General features: G+C 33.5%; 3 protein-coding genes across 3 annotated transcripts; 2 read left to right on the top strand and 1 right to left on the bottom strand.

The window, feature by feature from the left end:
* The first annotated feature begins 2764 nt into the window (after window positions 1-2764).
* Window positions 2765-7298, top strand: LOC124829141 (poly ADP-ribose polymerase 3). The gene is made up of 18 exons (XM_047302608.2): window positions 2765-2907; window positions 3033-3322; window positions 3413-3608; window positions 3725-3838; window positions 3916-3973; window positions 4052-4121; window positions 4386-4560; window positions 4665-4798; window positions 4887-5124; window positions 5206-5333; window positions 5407-5483; window positions 5561-5721; window positions 5798-6007; window positions 6087-6189; window positions 6293-6375; window positions 6456-6599; window positions 6707-6889; window positions 6984-7298. The coding sequence occupies exons 1-18, from the start codon at window positions 2902-2904 to the stop codon at window positions 7050-7052; spliced, it is 2439 nt and encodes an 812-aa protein (XP_047158564.1). The 5' UTR covers window positions 2765-2901; the 3' UTR covers window positions 7053-7298.
* A 739-nt stretch (window positions 7299-8037) lies between these two features.
* LOC124829142 (Glycosyltransferase family 29 (sialyltransferase) family protein) lies at window positions 8038-9950 on the bottom strand. Its single transcript, XM_047302609.2, has one exon. The coding sequence runs from the start codon at window positions 9541-9543 to the stop codon at window positions 8257-8259; it is 1287 nt and encodes a 428-aa protein (XP_047158565.1). The 5' UTR covers window positions 9544-9950; the 3' UTR covers window positions 8038-8256.
* A 6727-nt stretch (window positions 9951-16677) lies between these two features.
* Window positions 16678-19911, top strand: LOC124829145 (UDP-D-apiose/UDP-D-xylose synthase 2-like). The gene is made up of 9 exons (XM_047302611.2): window positions 16678-17071; window positions 17977-18069; window positions 18159-18260; window positions 18541-18655; window positions 18745-18878; window positions 18971-19072; window positions 19158-19250; window positions 19330-19465; window positions 19555-19911. Exons 1-9 carry the CDS (start codon window positions 16811-16813, stop codon window positions 19662-19664), a joined length of 1146 nt encoding a protein of 381 aa, XP_047158567.1. The 5' UTR covers window positions 16678-16810; the 3' UTR covers window positions 19665-19911.
* Window positions 19912-20106: the final 195 nt, after the last annotated feature.

The raw sequence follows: 20106 nt of genomic DNA on the forward strand, positions 1-20106 counted from the left end.
AAAAAAATTTGCAGAATAAAAAAAGTGACATTGGTTTTAGAAAATTATGTTTTAGAAGTGATAATTTGTTTAGAATGATGAGACTCGATTATTTTAATAATATAAATTTAAAATATAAATAAAATTATCTCATTATCATAAATCATATTATTTCTCTAAAAACTTATTTCTGTAGAGTTTTTCTTTTTTTTAAGTTTTCTCACAGTCTAATCATCTGTTTAAAAATTGAAAACTGTTAAAGTAATCTTTCATGTGTTTGGTTTGTTTTGTCTTCATTTGCATGTAAACTATTTGGGGTCGCATGTGATGTTTGAATCTTCTATAAGACTCTTTGTTGATCAGTGGTCCTATTGATATGCTTTGGTCGTGTTTATGATGTTCATAAGAGCATAAAGGGTTTCCTGTGCGTTAGAGCTGTTTTAAGATTTCTAGAAGTTGTTTGGTTATCCTCTAGATAAGGGAAGCTAATTACTAATATTACTCTGTTTAAAGTTTTTGATGCTTTGAGAATTTGAGTTGCATGTTTAAGTTGCGTGATATTGGTTGAATTGTTAATATTTGTGTTTGAGCATGTTGAAAATTTGTGTGTATTACCAGTTATGTGTTGTTTGTAATTGGTTGGATTGGAACTGAGTTGAGGAACTTAGGATCTAACTATTTGAGCAAGTTGGTATGCACTTTTACGTTAAAAACTATTTTTTGAACAAAGTACTGAGTCTTAAATACCAATTTGATAATCTGAACAGGTTCCTATTTTCCTAAATCACAAATGTGGCGCTGAGTACAAGTTTGATTGCGCAAGTCTGGAAACATTTTTTCTCCAGTTGAGCACTTCTTTTTATTGTTGAGTGACCACTTTTGCGAATGGTCTAGCATTGATCGGTGAGACCATTATTGAACGCCATTTTTCACTATAGATACGAAACAATTTAATTTCAGGTCACTAAGTATTAAAATGGTGTTGCTAAGAGAGATATTTTGCAAGGAAAACAATGTTAAATGTTAAAACTATGTTGAACACGAAAACTTTTTGCGAAAAGTTTGACATTAAGTTTTAGTATTTGTTTGAAGTGGTTTAACCATGGTTTCTATGTATTTTTAATAGGGATTGTGATGTTTCATTGATTTATAACATCAATATATGAGTATGTATGGTGAATGTGTGAAAATTCTTTAACAGTTTTAATAATACATTATTGATGTATGAGATTTTAATAAAATGTGGTATATGGTGAGAAAAGCATATAATCATATTATAAGGATTTTAGTTTGAAAAACCATATTATATTTTTGACTCGGTATAATATTACTTTAGTTATATAAACCTTTATTTATTTATATTATTTATATATAGTATTATAATTATATTCGGAATAATTATAATATTATTTTATATATTTATTTGGATTATATATCTGTTATTTAATAATTGAATATTTACATGCACGAATTCATTTTAAAAATCTAAAATCGTGTTAAAGTTAATACAATTTTCCATACTTAAAATTTTCAAAGTTTGTCGTTTAAACTACACTAATATATGAGGGGGAAATCCCTCTTTTTAATTGAAATATAAGTCGGTAAAATATATCTTTAGTCAATTAAATATTTTATATGTCCATACAAGAATTTCAATCTTCTTTATTTGAAAATAAAATGGCACAGTCAATGGCACTGTCATACACCATTTTTATTTCATTAAAGAAAAACAATATAATTAGTTATGTTACACATACTCTCGAGTTTTTTTTTCTTAAGAAAAAAATTGATATTCTCTTATATTTAGATTTTCAGGGTTATTCTTGCTCTCTATGTTTTCAGTTTTTCTTCAGCATGAGCATGAGTCTGTGATTGAGCATATCTTGTGCCTCATTCAACGACCTCATTACTCAATAGATATTTCTGCTTAGATGAAATCAGAAAGAGTCTGAGATTTGGTCATGGGAAGGCTCTTGCTGTTGATATGGGAAGTTAGAAGAATATGGACGATGTACTTTAGTTTATATATAGATGTTGGCTCGGTCCAATGGTTATAATATCTGTGCTGTTCATTTGAGTGAATACAATAATCATATAATAATTTGTAAATGTACAGATCTAGAGATACGGGAAGAAACACATTTGAATAGTTTTTAACTTGTTCAATTTATTTGAACTAAGAATTTAGTTCAATAAAGTAATTAATAAAGAAACTCGAATTAATTTCCAGTTGATTCGAAGTAAATCCTGTATCTATCACTAACACCAACATATATAATATTTAGCCTTTAATAGAGATATTTCTTAGCGGTGAAAAACATTACAAGTTTATATTTGCTAGAAAAAGATACTCATTCAAAAATGAAGTTCAGCTATGTGGTTATTTAATTTGTCTGCATGTTAACTTTTCCTATCCATGAGACATGAAGCAAATATCAACTGCTTTATCTTTTGGGGAATGAGGAAAATAAAAAAAAGAGATGTTTATCTTCTTCCTCGAATATACTGCACCGTTTTCTGACGCAATCCAACCGAATGGTGCATGCAAGGGTGACCAAAGTCAGATAAAGGATGGAAGAAAGAATAACTGATAAGGAATAGAACAAGAAACATAGTAGCATGGTTTTACCACATGTCATCGTTGTATGGCCTAGAATGTAAACAGTTGGCTACGTGTAAATAACTAGCAAACGTGGCATGTCGTGGTGACGACAAGAGATTTGATTTTGTTGTGAGAACCGCGAACTCAATGTACGTGGCAGTTCAGGGCTGTTGTTGTCTCAGCTCCAACCTATCCTCATGTTCAGGATAAGAGAAATCAAAGCTTATTTAGAGCAGACCACATGCTAGTTTTGAGATTCTAAACTACGTTCTTGTCTTTCGTTCATCGTGAAAAAACTAGAGAGTCGATTAAGCACCAAGATGAAGGTCTGCTCTGAGTTTTACTTTTTTCATGAATAAGATCGAGTGGTTTTGTTTTGTACATTTGATGTGTTGTTAGTGTAGTTCCTTTTTTGGTCTAAGTAGTTAAGGTGCTTTTGGAAATTTTGAAGGTTCAGGAAACGAGGCCCCATGTCCATGCACCTGGGGAAGAAGAGAAGGTCATGACAAGGAAGCAGAAAGCTGAGTCCAAGGCACATGAAGTGGAGCATTCTCCTAAGAAGGCCAAGGTGGAAAATGAAGATGGCCACGTCAACGGAAAAACTGTAGCTGATGTTGCAGAAGAATATGATGAGTTTTGCAAAGCCACAAGTGAGCACCTTCCTTTGGAGCAAATGAAAGAGATTCTGGAGGCCAATGGCCTTGATTCTTCTGGCACTGATCTTGAAATTACACGAAGATGGTTGGTTCTGGTTTAGATTAGACTATTTCTTCAAAGTGGATTTTCATCTTTAATGTAATGACTCATTACAATCACCGCATTTTTTAACAGCCAAGACTTGCTGTTTTATGGTCCATTGGACAAGTGCTCTATTTGCAATGGGAGTTTGGAGTTTGATGGCAGACGTTATGTTTGCAGAGGGTTCTACAGTGAGTGGGCTAGTTGCATTTTCAGCACCAGAAACCCTCCAAGGAAACAGGAACCCATCAAGCTACCTGATTCTCTTCAGAACTCTGTGCCTTCAGATGTGACATTCTCCTTACTTATCATTTTGTTTTTCCTTCTTTTTGTATTTCATTTTGTTGCTTGTAACCTAAGATTTTGTCCTTTGTGTTGGCTTGTTTTCCTATATCTTTGCCATAGTTGCTAAAGAAGTATCAGGACCCAAGTCACAGGCCTCACAGGGATCTAGGCCTAGCTGAAAAACCCTTTACCGGGATGATGATATCTCTGATGGGTCGTCTTACTAGGACACATGTATGTATCACTCTCACTGTTGTTGCATTAATACCCTCTACCGATTGGATTTTGACATTCTGTTTTTGGCTACCAAGCATTATTGGAAAACAGTTATTGAAAAGCAAGGAGGGAAAGTGGCAAACTCTATACTTGGTAATATAATGTAAGAATTGATTTTGTCATCCTTTTGTTGCCAGGAATAACCATAACCTGGCTTGTTAAATTTTGCAGGGGCTACCTGTTTGGTAGCTTCACCCGCTGAGCGAGAACGTGGTGGGACATCCAAACTTGCAGAAGCCATGTGAGCGTAGTTTAAGTTTATAGGCAACGTTTTTCCTTTGTCGTAATCCTTATTTATGAGTGTGATAATATCTTGGTTTGTTTGGTTAAATTTTATGAACATTATGAGCAGTAGTCTGTCCATGAACACCATTGTTTTGCCATTAGAAAAATGATCCCATAAATAAGTGTTCATAAAACCCAGAGTTATAGAGTGGCTAATGTGCCACATTGGTAATAATACAATAGAGCACTCCTAGTTGATTCTGAAGGTATTTTATTGTAGGGAGAGAAGTATACCAGTGGTTAGGGAGGCTTGGCTGGTTGACAGCATTGAAAAGCAAGAACCACAGCCTTTGGAAGCTTACGATCTTGTCTCTGATCTTTCTGTGGATGGCAAGGGAATTCCCTGGGACAAACAGGATCCTGGGGAAGAGGCTATTGAATCACTCTCAGCAGAAGTAATTAATTTCTTCTTGCATACCTATGTTTTTATTAAATTGAATTCATGAATAACACATCGAGCACCCTTTTATTTGTGTTTGATTAAATTTGTCCAAAACAGCTCAAACTTTATGGGAAGAGAGGGGTCTACAAAGATACCAAGTTGCAGGAACAAGGGGGAAAGATATTTGAAAAAGATGGGATATTATACAACTGTGCCTTTTCCCTTTGCGACCAAGGACGCGGACTGAACGAGTACCATTATGAACACTAAAATCACTTCTAGTCCATATTGACATATATAGGATAACTGACCTAAGTTGTTGGTGTTAATTTGTGGCAGCTACTGTATCATGCAACTAATCGTTGTTCCAGAAAATCGTTTGCATATGTACTTTAAGAAAGGGAGAGTTGGCGATGATCCAAATGCAGAGGAGCGATTAGAAGAGTGGGACAACGAAGGCAGTTGTCTGAAAGAGTTTGCGAGACTCTTCGAGGAAATAACAGGAAATGAGTTTGAACCTTGGGAAAGAGAGAAAAAGTTCCAGAAGAAGCCATTGAAGTTCTATCCCATTGATATGGTACAATACATATTTATTCTCTACCAAATTATTTGCCCATGCCTCCTCTTTTGGCTAACACAGGACTATGAAATTGAATAGGATGATGGAGTTGAAGTTAGACACGGAGCCCTAGGTCTTCGGCAGCTGGGGATAGCAGTAACACACTGTAAACTTGAGCCTTTGGTTGCAAATTTTATGAAAGTTTTGTGCAGCAAGGAGATATACAAGTAACCACAGTATCTGATCATTATAATGCATGGGATTATTACGAAGTTTAAAAATAACCTACACTGTTTTCAGGTATGCATTGATGGAGATGGGTTACGACTCTCCGGACCTTCCAATAGGAATGGTAACAAATCTTCATCTGAAAAGATGTACGTACATGTGCAACTGTTTTTTCCTACTTCTGTAATGTCACTCAAGAAAGTTACTGACAATTGAACCTTATCAGGTGAGGACGTCCTCTTAGAATTCATAGGAAAGGTGAAATCATTGAAAGAAACTGGGCCCAAGGCTGAGGCTGTTTGGACTGATTTTAGCCAAAGATGGTTCACGCTTATGCATTCCACAAGGCCTTTCAATTTTAGAGATTATCAAGAGATTGCAGACCATGTAAGCACAGTTGGTCACTACCTGAATTGGTTCAATTGGACCACTAACTACAACGGGTAATCTCTTATTTTCCTAGGCTGCAGCTGCCTTGGAGGGGGCAAGAGACATAACCCTCGCTTCTCACCTCATAGGAGACATGACTGGCTCAACCATCGATGACCCATTATCGGAGACATACAAGAAATTGGGTTGCTCAATTACTCCCCTGGACAAAAGTTCAAATGATTATCAGATGATTGTGAAATATCTTGAAAATACTTATGAGCCAGTTAAAGTTGGTGACATTGTAAGATTCCAACTTTTGTATTGTGTGTTTAACGAAATCATTCGCATATCTTCTTGTGTTCACTTCCAATGAACTTCAGGAGTACGGGGTGTCAGTGGAAAACATTTTTTCGGTGCAAACAGGTGGCTGCCCGTCCTATGAAGACATAGTTAAACTGCCAAATAAAGTTCTTTTATGGTGTGGTAAGATACTCAAGCATTTCCTTAAAATTGAAAGTGGGGAAAACTAAGTCTTACTTTATTAGGTTGGTTCTTCTTAATGACTGTACAAATTCTATTATGCAAGGAACACGAAGCTCAAACCTTTTGAGGCACTTGCACAAAGGATTCTTGGAAGCAATATGCTCACTGCCGGTTCCGGGTTATATGGTATTAGAAATGAAAATCGTTATTCACATTTAATGTTTGGAAGCATTCACTCATCCCTTGTTACGTACTTTTGGCAACAGTTTGGCAAAGCTATAGTCTGTTCCGATGCTGCAGCAGAGGCTGCACGGTATGGTTTTACTGCTGTTGACAGGCCAGAAGGGTTCTTGGTTTTGGCCATTGCTTCCCTAGGGAACGAGGTTACCGAGTTTAAAAGCCCACCCGAGGTATCCAAAATGGACTTGTTATCTTCATTCACTAAGAGCATTTATTAATTTGTTTTCGACATCACCAACTCGGAACAATTATTTTGTTTTCAACATCATTGACACAGGATACTTCGTCTTTGGAGGAAAAGAAGCTTGGAGTGAAGGGACTGGGGAAGAAGAAAACAGATGAATCAGAACACTTTGTTTGGAAAGATGATATAAAAGTTCCTTGCGGTAAACTAGTCGCCTCAGATCATCAAGATAGCCCCCTGGAATATAACGAATATGCTGTCTACGATCCTAAGCAGGTAGATTACCCGTTTTCTTCAAAAGAGTAGACCAGATTAACAATCCTAAAACATTTTTTATTATTCTTACATCTGTGAACTTTTTGCTTACCAGGCACGCATAAGCTACTTGGTGGGAGTGAAATATGAAGAGAAGGGGGTGGAGATTGACACGGCCGAGTAACAGAGAGCTTGAAAGGAAAGCTTTTTTGCAATGCGCAAGTTGAATGCTACCATCTTGTCTGAAAGGTGTACCAGTGGTTTATCTAGTTAGGGAAAGATCTTATCTATGTCATTTTGATGTATATTTACATGTGACAAAATCGGCTGTATGTTGTGTCACATTTTGATGTAAGTCAATGACCAGTAACTTATGGTAAGTAAATACTTTGCTCCACTCATGACGGCAATAGAGTGGAATTACTATTTACATCATACAGTATGTCGTTAAGTCTTAGTCGACTACTCTTCAGTCGGTTTGAATGAGATCATGAGTATATTAAATGGTATAATTATGTCCTTTGTATAACTTGACTGTCATGATCAATGATCAATGACAATTATGATTAAAAAATGGATCTAACCTAGAGCATTATAGTCACAAAACCAACATGGATATTCTTGAAAGTTTGTACCTCCAAATAGCATTTGGCCACAGAGAAAGCTTGTATGAAACATACCAAGCCAAATGCACCCAAGTGACCAGACGCTCTGCATATTTAAAATTTTAAGAGTTAAAAATGCAAAATAACAGCAATCTATAACCAAATTAACAAGGCTGCACACTAAACCTTATAAGAGGCATGCCAATTAATGATAATTTAGCTTCATAAGCCAGTATTTTGCGAAGTTTTTAAAATACCATTTCAACATCCAATAAAGTGCTTGTGACCTTTTCTGCGCAAAGGACGGGAAAATTATCAAGTCAAGGATAAAACAGGCAGATGATCCCTGTTAGCGAATATGCCTATTCCTTGATATAGCCCGCATCTTTTACCAAATCACTTGTTTAAAGGCCATGATGTTTTACATAGATGCTAGAAAATCATTTTGGTCCAATTCGAAGGCATGCACTCCAGTTAGTAAGCTAGTGATCACAACCGGAGAAACAACGTTACCCAATTAAAGAGAGTCCAAGAAAAGAGTCCTGAACAAACACAAGTTATATATGGACATGCTTAATCATCATTTCCGGGTCAAAGCTGTATTGATCTAACCAAAATTTACACTTGGTGTTGCCTTGAGGCTTCATTTGGGACAGTACAACGCAAAAACAAATCTTGAATCAGTATTTTGCTTTCCACTATATGTGCATCTCACAATATTACAATAACAGAACAGCAACTAATAGATGCCCTCTACCACTTGCAGGAGCAGTTCAACATCCATCAATGATACATGACAACAGGAGGAACCTTAAACCTGTCCTCAAGGAAGGGAATTGGCCTGTGTCCATCAACAAGGTCCCTATAAAACGCATACTCAGCCTCATAATCATGCAAATGAAGCTCAGCCTTCTGGTTAGTGTGGTAATGATGCTTGGCAGAAGCCGATTTCCCAAACCCAAAAATGCTAACCCTATCACAAATACCCAAAGCCAGCATCACAGCTTGCATCCCAGAAGAGTAATGAAAAAGAGCCCCATCGTGATCCTCACCCCACTTCTCCAAGCCCTTCCCACTCTCCTCCACGAACCTCTTCAAGGAATAATATTTCACAATCCTTGCACACAACACATCAAACCTAGGATCAGTGACCAATAAAGGAGCCTTGTGAGAAGCATTGCACGCAGTGTAATCCAAGAAATGCACGGCCTGGCAAATATACATAACAATCGGAACGTGGTCACCATAAGGGTGACAAAAACACCCAGCCCTTCTAGCACACAAATGTAGAATGTTACTATTCATAAATGAAATGCTAGTTTTCTTCCCAACCTTGGTCTCAAAGTGATCAACCCTAGCATTGTTCAACCTTATCACAACCTCATGTGCATCAATTTCACTTCCATAATCCCTATTCAGCAAAATCCCACTGTTCCCAACAACAGCACAAGAAGAATATCTATTTTTGCCCTTGGTTACTACTTTGTTGTGTGAATCAATTGGAAGCTTGACTGACCGAGTCAACTCGGACATGATACCGGGTTGGAATCGTCGCTTCCTGAACCAATCATGAAGAACCTTCCGGAAGTCAAGCCAGTACCGGTAAAAAAGGGGCGACCGGAGCGTCGCCGGGATGTTGGCGGCGGTTCCGCTGCGGTCGTGGTGAATAAATCTACGCCAGGAGACGAATGTACGGTGGCGCGCATGGCTGCCGAAGTTTCCGTCGAGGAGGTTCTGGATCTCCTGCTTGAACTTCTCTTCGCCGATCTCCACCGCGGCGTGGTGGAGGAGCGTGTCGTTGAGCTGCGGCGGCGGAGGGTTGCGGATCCGGACGCGGTACTCGAGCTCGATGGAGAGGATGCCGCGGCGGAGGACCACGCGTGAAGTGAGCGTGGCGGCGAAGACTAGGAGGAGGAGGAGCGCGAAGAGAGGCCGAACCGTGCGTTTCATCGGAAGAGTGTAGAAATTAGGTTTCACAGTTGCTATATGTGGAAAAGAAGAAAACGGATCGATGATTTGTTTGATGGTTTCGGTTTCAGATCCATCTTTTTCTTCTGTGTCATTATGCATGGATGAACAAAAAGAAGAAGAATGAAATAAAGTAGAAGATCTTTTGGGTTTTGTTAGAGTTGATGATAAAAAATGGAGAATGAAATGTAGAAGTTGAAACTGTTTTAGGGTCAAGAAGCGATTTCATTCATCATTGCAGTGTTGAACATTGGAATAGAAAGTGAGAATAGAGTTCTGAAATTGAAGGCATTTTCAAGCAGTGAAATGGGAGAGAAGAACATTGTGTGAGTGTGATTCATGTAATTAAGAGAGTGAAGGATGAAGAACCAAACCAACCCAAAACAAAAACAAAACCCTAGTAAGAATCAAGATTATTAAAATGTGTGTGTGGTGTGAGAGAAGGAAATGGGACATTAAAAAGACATGTTTCTGGGTGAAGTCTAGTGGCCACTAAAGAGAATGATAGTGTGCTTTGCAAGTGAGTGATAATGGAGAAAAAGAGATGAGGATTGGTGGGTCCATGTGTTGCATTCATTGATTATAGCCTCATAGATCTACCATTCTAGCTATGCATGGATTGAACATAGTAGATACTTAGGTAAATCAATCATCCAAGAAAATGTTCATATGATTGGATTTTGAATTTGGTTAATGTAGAATTTAGCCATAGATCTCCTTATCAATGTAAATAAATGTTTTATTATATAATTGCATCATTTATGAAAACCTATGTCATTTGCAATTGTTCATATGTTGCCAAAAGTGATAATTTCCAATTGGGTTAACAATTTTGGCACCACAAAAATGAGTGATGAAGAAAGAGAAAGGTTAACGTGTGCAACGGTTGGAGATGAAAGCGAAGTGAATATGAAGGTTAGATCTAAGGTGACAAACCAATATCTACTTTCTATTTTCTCTTTTATATCAGAATTCTTTACTTAATTTAATGTTTCAACCCACTTTTATGTAAAGAATATAAGGAATAAAATGACTTTTCTTTTAACTTACTATAGTTTATTTTATGCAATAATTTATTGGGGTCCTTTAGATTATTGTTTAAACAGGTCTAGTGTTCGCTTTCAAAAAGTAATAATTTTAAGTTCTCAATGCATCATCAAGTTGTTCTAATTTTTCTTTCGTTTTAATTTTAAAATGTAAAAATATTTAGCTTTAGTTTTCAAATAAGTTTTACTTTTATGCACAGGCTTTTATAGTCCTTTTAATATTGTTCACTTAAAATATATTTTAATTTGATTTAATGTATTTTTTTTATAAATGGAATAAATTTACTTCTTTTATTCTTATTTCTCTTAACTAATTGGATTTATCTAAAAAAATAGCAATTTATTCGTATTTGCGTAGTTGAACTGACAGATTGACTAGAAAAGGTGTATTCAATTTATCCGACAAAATAGCAATTCTCTTGACAAACTGAATTTGTTTGGAATAACAATAACTTAAGATAATTTTTTTTAAGTAGGTTTTGCTCATTGGAATTCAATTTCTCAAAAAATTATTTTTAAGAAAATATGTTTTTTATATTAATATTGATCATGTATTTGTCAATCATTTCTTGTACTAATGAAAATATTATTCACAAGAAATAAAAATATTAAAAAATCAGGAAACGATATAAAATATAAATTAATGAAGTTTAAAACTAACTACAGTTAGACAGAATTCAATATGTCATAAAAGTGTTAGAAAACTAATTTTATATCGTTTTATGTTGTGCTACTACTTGAAACTATTTCTAAATTTTTATATAATAAAAATATTTATTAAACTCTAAATCTCAAATATCGTATTTGAGAAACTCGATAGAATTGATGAGTAATAACTATTTCAAATAAAATAGTAATAAAATGTTTTAATTTATTAATTAAATGGGATGATCTAGAAAATAGAATATTAAAATTGATAAGTGTTTTAAAATGATAAAACCAAATATTTTAATTTTAAAATAATTCAATAATATAAATAGAATTTCTTAAACTCGTTTTATTATCTAAATATTCATCATCTCTCTAAAACTTTTTTTATGAGTTTTTTCTTTCTTTTTTCTAAAGTTTTAACTCCTCAATTATTCTTTGACTATCAGGAGGTGGTTAGGAGATCACCCTAGTGTAATCTCCATTTAGAATAAGTAAGTTTATACTTTTTTTCCTTTAATTCTCTGTCTAAGATCATGCTTAGGAAACCCCTTCGATTGTGTCAATTTCGTTCTTCATGGCTCTTTGTTAATTTAAGGTTCTAAGGACTCACTCCAATCAAAATTCGGTGATTTATAGGTGTTCCTAGAGTTCCTTGTACCTGAAGCAACTGTTGTGCGTTCTTAGAGCTTGATAGTTCTCCTTAGATTAAGGGAAGCTAGTCTTTGTTGTGTAAAATTAGTCTTTGATAGTGTTAGAGTGTAAAATTAGTAGATGTTAAATGATTATGCTAAAATGCTAGTTAAGGTGAATTGTTGTTGTGTAAGTATTGTACAAGTGTTTGATCATATGATGATGGTTGTCCTTGAATGTTTCTGTGCTAAACTAAAAAATTGTATGATGAATGTTGTGGTTGAGATGTTTGGTGGTGTTAAATTTGGTTAAATGTTGAAGAGAGATGAGTTAGGTTGTACTGTTAGTCATTTTTGGTTATGAAAAGGAGGTTTTGGTATATGAAGTTTTAAGTTAAGGGTTAAAAGGAGAAAACTGAATTCTAGAATCTATTGTGAGGTAATTTGAGACTTGTTAGGGTGATGAACTAGTTAAAATCTAATCTAGGAATAGGTAGTAGTACATTGGGGTATTATCAGATGATTTCAAGTGTTAGTCGGGGTTTTGAGTAGTGAGATGTTATGTGGCATTTAGGTGTGGTTGGGGTCTGCCTTTGAGTCAATTGTGACTTGCTCAGACCCCTAAGTTGCTCAAATATGAGCTAGAACTAGTGAAATTCAATTATGGTCTATAAAGTGAGGTTTTGGTTAAGTTGAGTTAGAATCTCGTTGTATAATGAGTTTAAAACTAGTTTATTTTGGTTTATACACTTTTGGTTAGGTTTATTGTAGCTTAAAATTCCATCTAAGAGTGTTAAAAGTTGGTAAAATTTTATAGGATAAGTCATGGGGAGGTTTCAGGATGCTAATTCTACAGTTTTGATGCTGCATAATTATGCAGTAAGGCTAGGTGAGCAAGGAGAGTTCATTAGGCGAGTATATGAGAGCTTTGGCAGTGAGTTCAAATGATTAGGCGAGCCAACTCGTTGGGCTTGTGAGACTTGTTGTTTTCCTTTCGTTGGGCAAGTAGAGTCTGCTCGTTGGGCGAGTCTATGCTCGTTAGGCAACCAGATTCTAGTGTTGGGCGAGTGAGTCTGAGTCTTATTTGGTGTTTGGTTTCCTTTCTCTATAGTGCATGGTTTTAAATGTTATAATTGTTTATGTTATGATTTGTAGTATGGTTTGGAACATATGTATGGATGGAATTGAGGTTATTAGAGTTCTAAGGAGAATTCTTAATGTTAGTATTTGTTGGTATGAATGCAGAGAGCTCAGTCATCGAAGTTATCGTGACACTCTAATGATAATTCATTCTCGATTAGAGAAGCGTGATACATGTGGTGAGAGTAGTAAAAAAATATTATTCTAGGTGCTTCTAGTATCGCCTTAGACGCGGTATAGACTAACCTTGTGAGTGTGGTAAGATGAAACCCATTAGTAATAGTTCTACAGAGCAGTAAAGGTCACCACAAATGCATGACCCCCATAGCTTGACATTCATACTAAATCCGAATAAGTTCAAGTCTAGGTCAAAGGCATGATTAGGATGTTTGAATTATTTTGTGTGAAACATAGTACATGTATGAAATCTTGATATGTTATGATTAGGTTTGTATCACTAGCTTACCCTGTGTGTTTTGTTCTTGGTTTAAGTGTTCTTGTGCATTGTTTTTCATGACGATGATCATTTGGTGGGTGTAAGCAAAAGATTATGAGATTTATGTAGAGCAAGTTATGGATGGAGGAGCAACAAACTTTTAGTTTCTTTTAGACTAGTTGTGATGTATGTAGTTTTTGTCTTGTTAGATTGTATATATACAGTTAAATTTATAGTTATATTTTGTATATCTATAAAGCAACTTTTTATATCTCGTGTTGTTAACTGTTTTATCTTATTAAATATGTGATACTTACTCCATAATATATTTTATATGAATGAGATGTTACATTTAAAATTTAATTTATTTTTCCAAATCATCATTCTTTTAAGTACGAGGTTATTCAAAAAGAAAACAAGTATATAATATAGATAAAATATTAAGATAATTAAAATAATTTAATATTAGTAAAATTATACACATTTACAATTTTTTAAAGAAGGATAAAATAGTATTTTTGTGTACTTTTTTTAAAAAAGGAAGAAAGTAAAAAAAATAGTATTAAATTAATATAAAAAATTTGTATACGTCATGTATCATTTCACATTTAATATTAACAAGAAAATAAGAATATATAATATAAAATAATATATCAATCATATATAGTTAATATTCAATATCATAAGAGTGGTTTCTACCTCTCACTATTCGTCTTTTTTTTTTAATTAAAAGACGAATATATTTGATAGAAGTTTCTATACGACATTATATATGAAGTAAGGGTATTTTATGGAATAAACATATATGAAATTATTTTCATCTTGATGTGTGTCATGAATTCGAATGAAATATGTGGTTTTGATGTTTACATACAAGTTTAACTGTTGGTTTTGCAGATAAGTCATCAAATCTAAATTATTGATTTTTATTTAACTTGATAATATTAAATGACAGTTTTTTTATAATTCATATGTGTTTTTGTTTAATAGTTGTGAGAATTGTGTCACATGTAAGGAAATGGTAGTGTATATCTCAGATAACATCATGCACAAACTTAGGAAAAATGTTATATTTTATACGTTTTATATTGAAAGTTATAATTACATTTTTTTAATATATAGGTATATATTTGATTTAATATATATATATATATATATATATATATATATATATATTGATTTCAGTTTTATTCTCTAAATAAGTTTATAGTAAATATGTGTAGGAACTTTTACATCTTAATTATAATATCATCTTAAAATTCATTAATTACTTGTCATTATATAAATTTTATTAAAAAAAATAGTAAACAAAATAAATTAATATAAAACCTGAAATCATATTTATGATAAAAATTACATTTCATAAAATATAGATACACTATACTTATTATGAATTGTTTTAAAATAAATACATAAAGATAAAAAATTAATTCACTTATATTATTTTTAATAAATAAAAGTCAAAAATAAAATATTAATTTACTTATATTATTCTTTATAAATATAAATAAAAGACAAACTAACTAAGTGTAGACATTTTCTCCAACCATGTTTCTAAACATAAATGTTATAATAACAAAGAGGAAGTTTTATGTTTATTAAAGGAAAAAATTGTGTTGTTGGAATTTCTATTTATACATTTATGATTTGATGAAAATATAAAAAGATTTTCTTTTACAAAATTTAATAGTAATAATATAAGCATTGTTGATATTATTCTCTAATTAAAATATTATTCTCTAATTAATAGTAGTAATATAAGCATTGCGGATATTTCAATTCATTAGTATAAAATAAAATGTTTTTCATTACAACTTTAATATTCAAATCAGAAAACATCTAACACTTTCAATTTCCAATTGACGTAAAATATTTGAAGTTGAAATAACTTTTTTATTATATTTTAAAATAATTAGATATAAAACTCCATTATAATTTATTTTTAAAAGATATTTAAGAGAACTAAAACAGTAAAATGTATTTAAATTATTATTTGTCAATGAGCGTATTAAAATAAATTGTGAATCAAATTTAAAGAAATCGATGATTCATTTTTAAAGCTATTTTTTTTTTCATTATGACAAATGATCTCAATATTCTAACATAAAGTTCTTGAGATAATACTATCAAACTCAAAGTGCATCGAAAGTATTGTTTAATTAAGTACAAAATTCTGAACTTCCAAACTTCAAAAAGGCACTTTGTCACGATTGAGACTAATAACTGACAATTTGTCACGATTGAGACTACTCAAACTTATTTTCACGCACATATATATAAACATATAAATAATTATTGTATAAATAAAAATAATTAGTTTTAATTTTAATATATTTTTACAAATTTAATATCTTCAAAATTATAGTACATTTATTTTAAAATAACACAAGTATACCAATGAAACATATGTTAACGTAAAAACACACCGTTATATTCACATTCAACTATTATTTCTATGACTTGTAATAAATAATCATCATATTTTCAATAATATCTTGCATTCTGCATTCTTCTCTCGATCTTGCAATTACTTTTCTATGTGTCTTCTACTTCACTGTGCGCAGCTCAGTTTGCTTCCATCCTCCGATTTCTCTGTGTTAGAGTTGGTTTGTAGGAGCTCAGTCTTCAGATATGACTTTCTTGCTTCACTCATCATGTTGGTTGATACTGCAAGTATATCAGTTCTTCCTCATTTTGTACATTTCGTCTATCATCTTGATAAATAATATTTTAAAACATTTTATTTAATATTCAATATTAGGAATTTTCGTGTTTGATTTAACATATAAATTAATATAAAATCGTCTCTTACGTATAAATACATTTATTTATGTTGAATGTTTAAAAGATTTATTATTTAGAATAATCTTAACACAAATTGAACTATTTATTACTACTGAAAACACATACGTTAAGTGTGTATTCATCCTTTTTCTTATGCAATAAAAGATAATAAAATTATTATTATAATAAAATTAAATATAAATAATTTTTATTTATTTTATTTGTAGGTTTATAATTAAAAATAGTTAAGTTTTGGAAAAGGTCAAATAAAAAGAATAATTAATTTTAAAAAAAATAGTTACTTAAAAAATAAAATTGATAAAATAATTATTTTAATTTTAAAATAATATTTAAATAGTAAAATTAAAAAATAAATATAAATACAAAAAGGAGAATCCTATAAATAAATGTTCATACAGGTAGTTTTTATTAAAAATGAAAAATATTTAAATTTTGAAATACATTATTAATTATAAATGATTATAAAAATTGCATGGGAAATAAGAAAGACTAAGTAACGTTCTCAACTGAAATCTAGGGATTATTTACAACACTGCCACCGCTTTCTCAGTTCCTTCATTCTTCTATCTTTCAAAAACCAGTTATAACTGAAACACCCTCTTTCTCTTTCTCTTTCTGCAATTGCTTCTTTTCACTCAACTGCACAAAATTTGGTTGCTGCAATGGCACGATTGAACCTGGACGGCAAATCGATCCCGATGCTGTCAATATGCATGATTGGTGGCGGCGGCTTCATTGGATCGCACCTCTGCGAGAAGCTCGTGGCGGAAACCAATCACAAGGCCGTAGTGGTGGACGTCTCCTCGGAGAAAATCGACCACCTCCTCGACAGGTCCCTTCCCTGGGCGCACCGCATCGAGTTTCACCAACTCAACATCAAGAGCGATTCCCGACTCGAAACACTCATCAAATCTTCCGATCTCGTAAGTATTCTTCACTTTCCTTCCGTGCTTTTCTTCACATTTTGAATACTCTTATTCCGCTGGCTAAATGTTCTTATGGTTTGAAATGTGATTAAATGATTAACCTGTAAAAAATATTACATATATAGCTAACATTTTAAATAATGTATCAATACGATAAGATATATGGTTGATTCTCAGGTTTATTCTCAGGTATATATTTCGAGAACTAGTTTTTAACTCCTGTTCCACAGATAGCCAAGTTCATCCAAAATGTTTAAAAAATGTTGTGTCGATGTAAATACATGTGTATCTCCAATTGTGAGCATGTTCGATTTTTGTAATATCAAGAAATGTAATGAAATTGTGTCTCAAAAGTGATTCCGGCTAAAGTTTAAAAATCGTCGCATGTAATATATCAAGGAAAATTAAAGTTTATTCATTGTAGTCACAGTTTTAATTTGTGGCACTGTTGTAAATAGTGGTCAATAATGAATAATAAGTGTAGTTGACTAAAGTATTGACTTTGGGACTATAATTGTTTATTGCGGTAGCAATTTCATCGCAATTCCTGAGTTTGTGGAAAATTAGGAACAAATGTGGTCAGTAAATTGTAATTGGGTCGTCCTCTTGAATTTTCCTTGAACATTTGTTCTTGAAACTTTAATCACTCATGTTGTTATGTCACAATTCTGTGTTATGAAAAGATGCGTGGATTGTCAATGCCATTTCAAATTACAAAAGAAGCTAATGTTGCAGCTGGAAATATGGTTACACTACGCTAATGATTGTAAAAATTTATGAACCAATGTGTACGTGTAGTTTCAATAGTTGTGGCACTGTGGTAGCAATTGACAGCTAACTAAAACCTGGTTGGATTGATGATTTGTCATTTTTATTTGAGATTGAGTTTTTGTTTGCTGTAGACGATCAATCTTGCTGCAATTTGCACGCCGGCTGATTACAACACACGCCCTTTGGAGACCATCTATAGCAACTTCGTTGATTCGATTCCGGTGGTGGGTTTAGAAGATCGGGTCTTTTCTTGAAACGGGATCTCTTCAAGTTTGTGTGCATATATGTATGTAATTGGGTTCATGTGATGCAGATTAAGTATTGCACTGAAAACAAGAAACGTTTGATCCATTTTTCTACGTGTGAGATTTACGGGAAGACTATAGGAAGCTTTCTCCCAGAGGAATTTCGAAAGGTATCTCCTTATGTTTGTGCACCTCGATAGAATGCAAATTCATACGCTTATTCTTTATATAAATGAATATCCACCTCGCTTCATATCAAGGTGTAAAATTAGGAGTTAGTTTTCAAAGTTAGTCCTTACGGTGTTTGTTTCTTTTTTCATTCAGTTCATGTGATTTTGTTGATACAAGCATTAAACTGTTTTAAGAATTTATCAATAAAATTATGAGATTAATTGACTTATTTTCACAGTATCGTCATTTTTAGAATTAAGATGAATTTGCATGATGCAGGACCCCAAATATTTCATTCTCAAGGAAGATGAGAGTCCTTGTATTTTTGGTCCAATCAGCAAGCAGAGATGGTCTTATGCCTGTGCAAAGCAAATGACAGACAGGCTAATATATGGTACACGATGACCTGGATTCGTCTTTAGTTGATGATAGTTATGATTAAATTTTCTTTCCCCTTAACTTACTCTCAGTACTAACCCATAGCCGAGTACGCGGAGAATGGCCTCGATTTCACCATTGTGAGACCTTATAACTGGATTGGCCCAAGAATGGATTTCATTCCTGGTGTTGATGGCCCAAGTGACGGTGTCCCACGAGTCTTAGCTTGCTTCAGTAATGTAAATCACCTAGCCCGTTTTCTTATCTGCAAATGTCTCTATGAATCATGATCTTAATAAACTACCTTGTTTCATAATGCTTGTTGTTCCAGAGTCTCCTGCGTGGGGAGCCTCTTAAACTTGTTGACGGTGGGAAATCACAGAGAACCTTCCTCTACATTAAGGATGCAATCGATGCTGTTGCGTTAATGATTGTAAGTTCAGATAGTTCAAAATTGAACTTCCATCACCCATGTTGCTGTATGAGCTTGGACTAATGTACATGCCAACATGACACAGGACAACCCTGAGAGAGCAAATGGGTATATATTTAATGTGGGAAACCCAGACAATGAAGTATCTGTGAAGGAACTGGCTGAGCTTATGATAAAGGTAGCCCCAAAGCTTAAATTCTAACAGTTCTACCTTCTATACTCGGTCTGTAAATATACTCATTTTGTTTCAAATTAAGGCTTATGCAAAGGTGTCTGGTGCACCTGCTTCTAGTATGTCCACTGTAAACGTGAGTGCAGAAGATTTCTATGGGAAAGGCTATGATGACAGTGATAGGCGCATCCCTGACATGACATTTATCACCAGGCAGCTTGGTATTCAATCAATACTCTGTTAAGCCCTGTGTATTATTATTAAACAGAATCTGAACATTCATCTTAAAATGTATTCTTCTGGGTTTCAGCTTGGAAACCAAGGACACCTCTCGATGAACTGTTGGATGTTACCCTCCAATATCAACACCGGACATACTCTCGTGCCATCGAGAGAGAACTTTCAAAACCGTCAAATTGACTACAAGTTTTTTTGGAGATTCAGTTTACTTTTTATGTAAACACGCCACTGCTATGAGAGGCAGAAAAATGTACATGTTACACTAATTGTGAGGTATAAACCACAAATCAAGTGTATATCTATAGGATTTTGAATGACACTTCATTTTCACTCCCTATTCTTGGGCTGACACTTCAATTACTTCTTTTGTCCAAATTTTGTTATGCACACACCGATATAAAAGTTAGAGTTGAGACATTATTTCTAATCATTTCATACATTTACATTGAACTGCATACGACATCTCTCTTAACTGTTCTACCGCCAGCATGTATATGCTAATATGGCAAGACGTAGAGTTAGTATAGTAAGTGTTCAGTGACACCCAGTCTTGATCAATAATGGTCATGCATTGATTGAACCAATAAGTGTACTCATGGTCCCTTGATGAAATTTCATACCA

The sequence above is a fragment of the Vigna umbellata genome, chromosome 3, assembly GCF_029865625.1.
Source record: "Vigna umbellata cultivar VRB3 chromosome 3, Vumbellata_1.0, whole genome shotgun sequence".
Classification (NCBI taxonomy): Eukaryota; Viridiplantae; Streptophyta; class Magnoliopsida; order Fabales; family Fabaceae; genus Vigna; species Vigna umbellata.

Coding starts and splice junctions, on each gene's coding strand:
- LOC124829145 (XM_047302611.2), top strand. CDS start 16,811: ATGGCACGATTGAACCTGGACGGCAAATCGATCCCGATGCTGTCAATA. Junction 17,072..17,976: donor TCATCAAATCTTCCGATCTC/GTAAGTATTCTT, acceptor TGTTTGCTGTAG/ACGATCAATCTTGCTGCAAT. Junction 19,466..19,554: donor ATTTATCACCAGGCAGCTTG/GTATTCAATCAA, acceptor TCTGGGTTTCAG/CTTGGAAACCAAGGACACCT.
- LOC124829142 (XM_047302609.2), bottom strand. CDS start 9,543: ATGCATAATGACACAGAAGAAAAAGATGGATCTGAAACCGAAACCATC.
- LOC124829141 (XM_047302608.2), top strand. Junction 4,561..4,664: donor TTGAATCACTCTCAGCAGAA/GTAATTAATTTC, acceptor TGTCCAAAACAG/CTCAAACTTTATGGGAAGAG. Junction 6,190..6,292: donor TAAAGTTCTTTTATGGTGTG/GTAAGATACTCA, acceptor CTATTATGCAAG/GAACACGAAGCTCAAACCTT.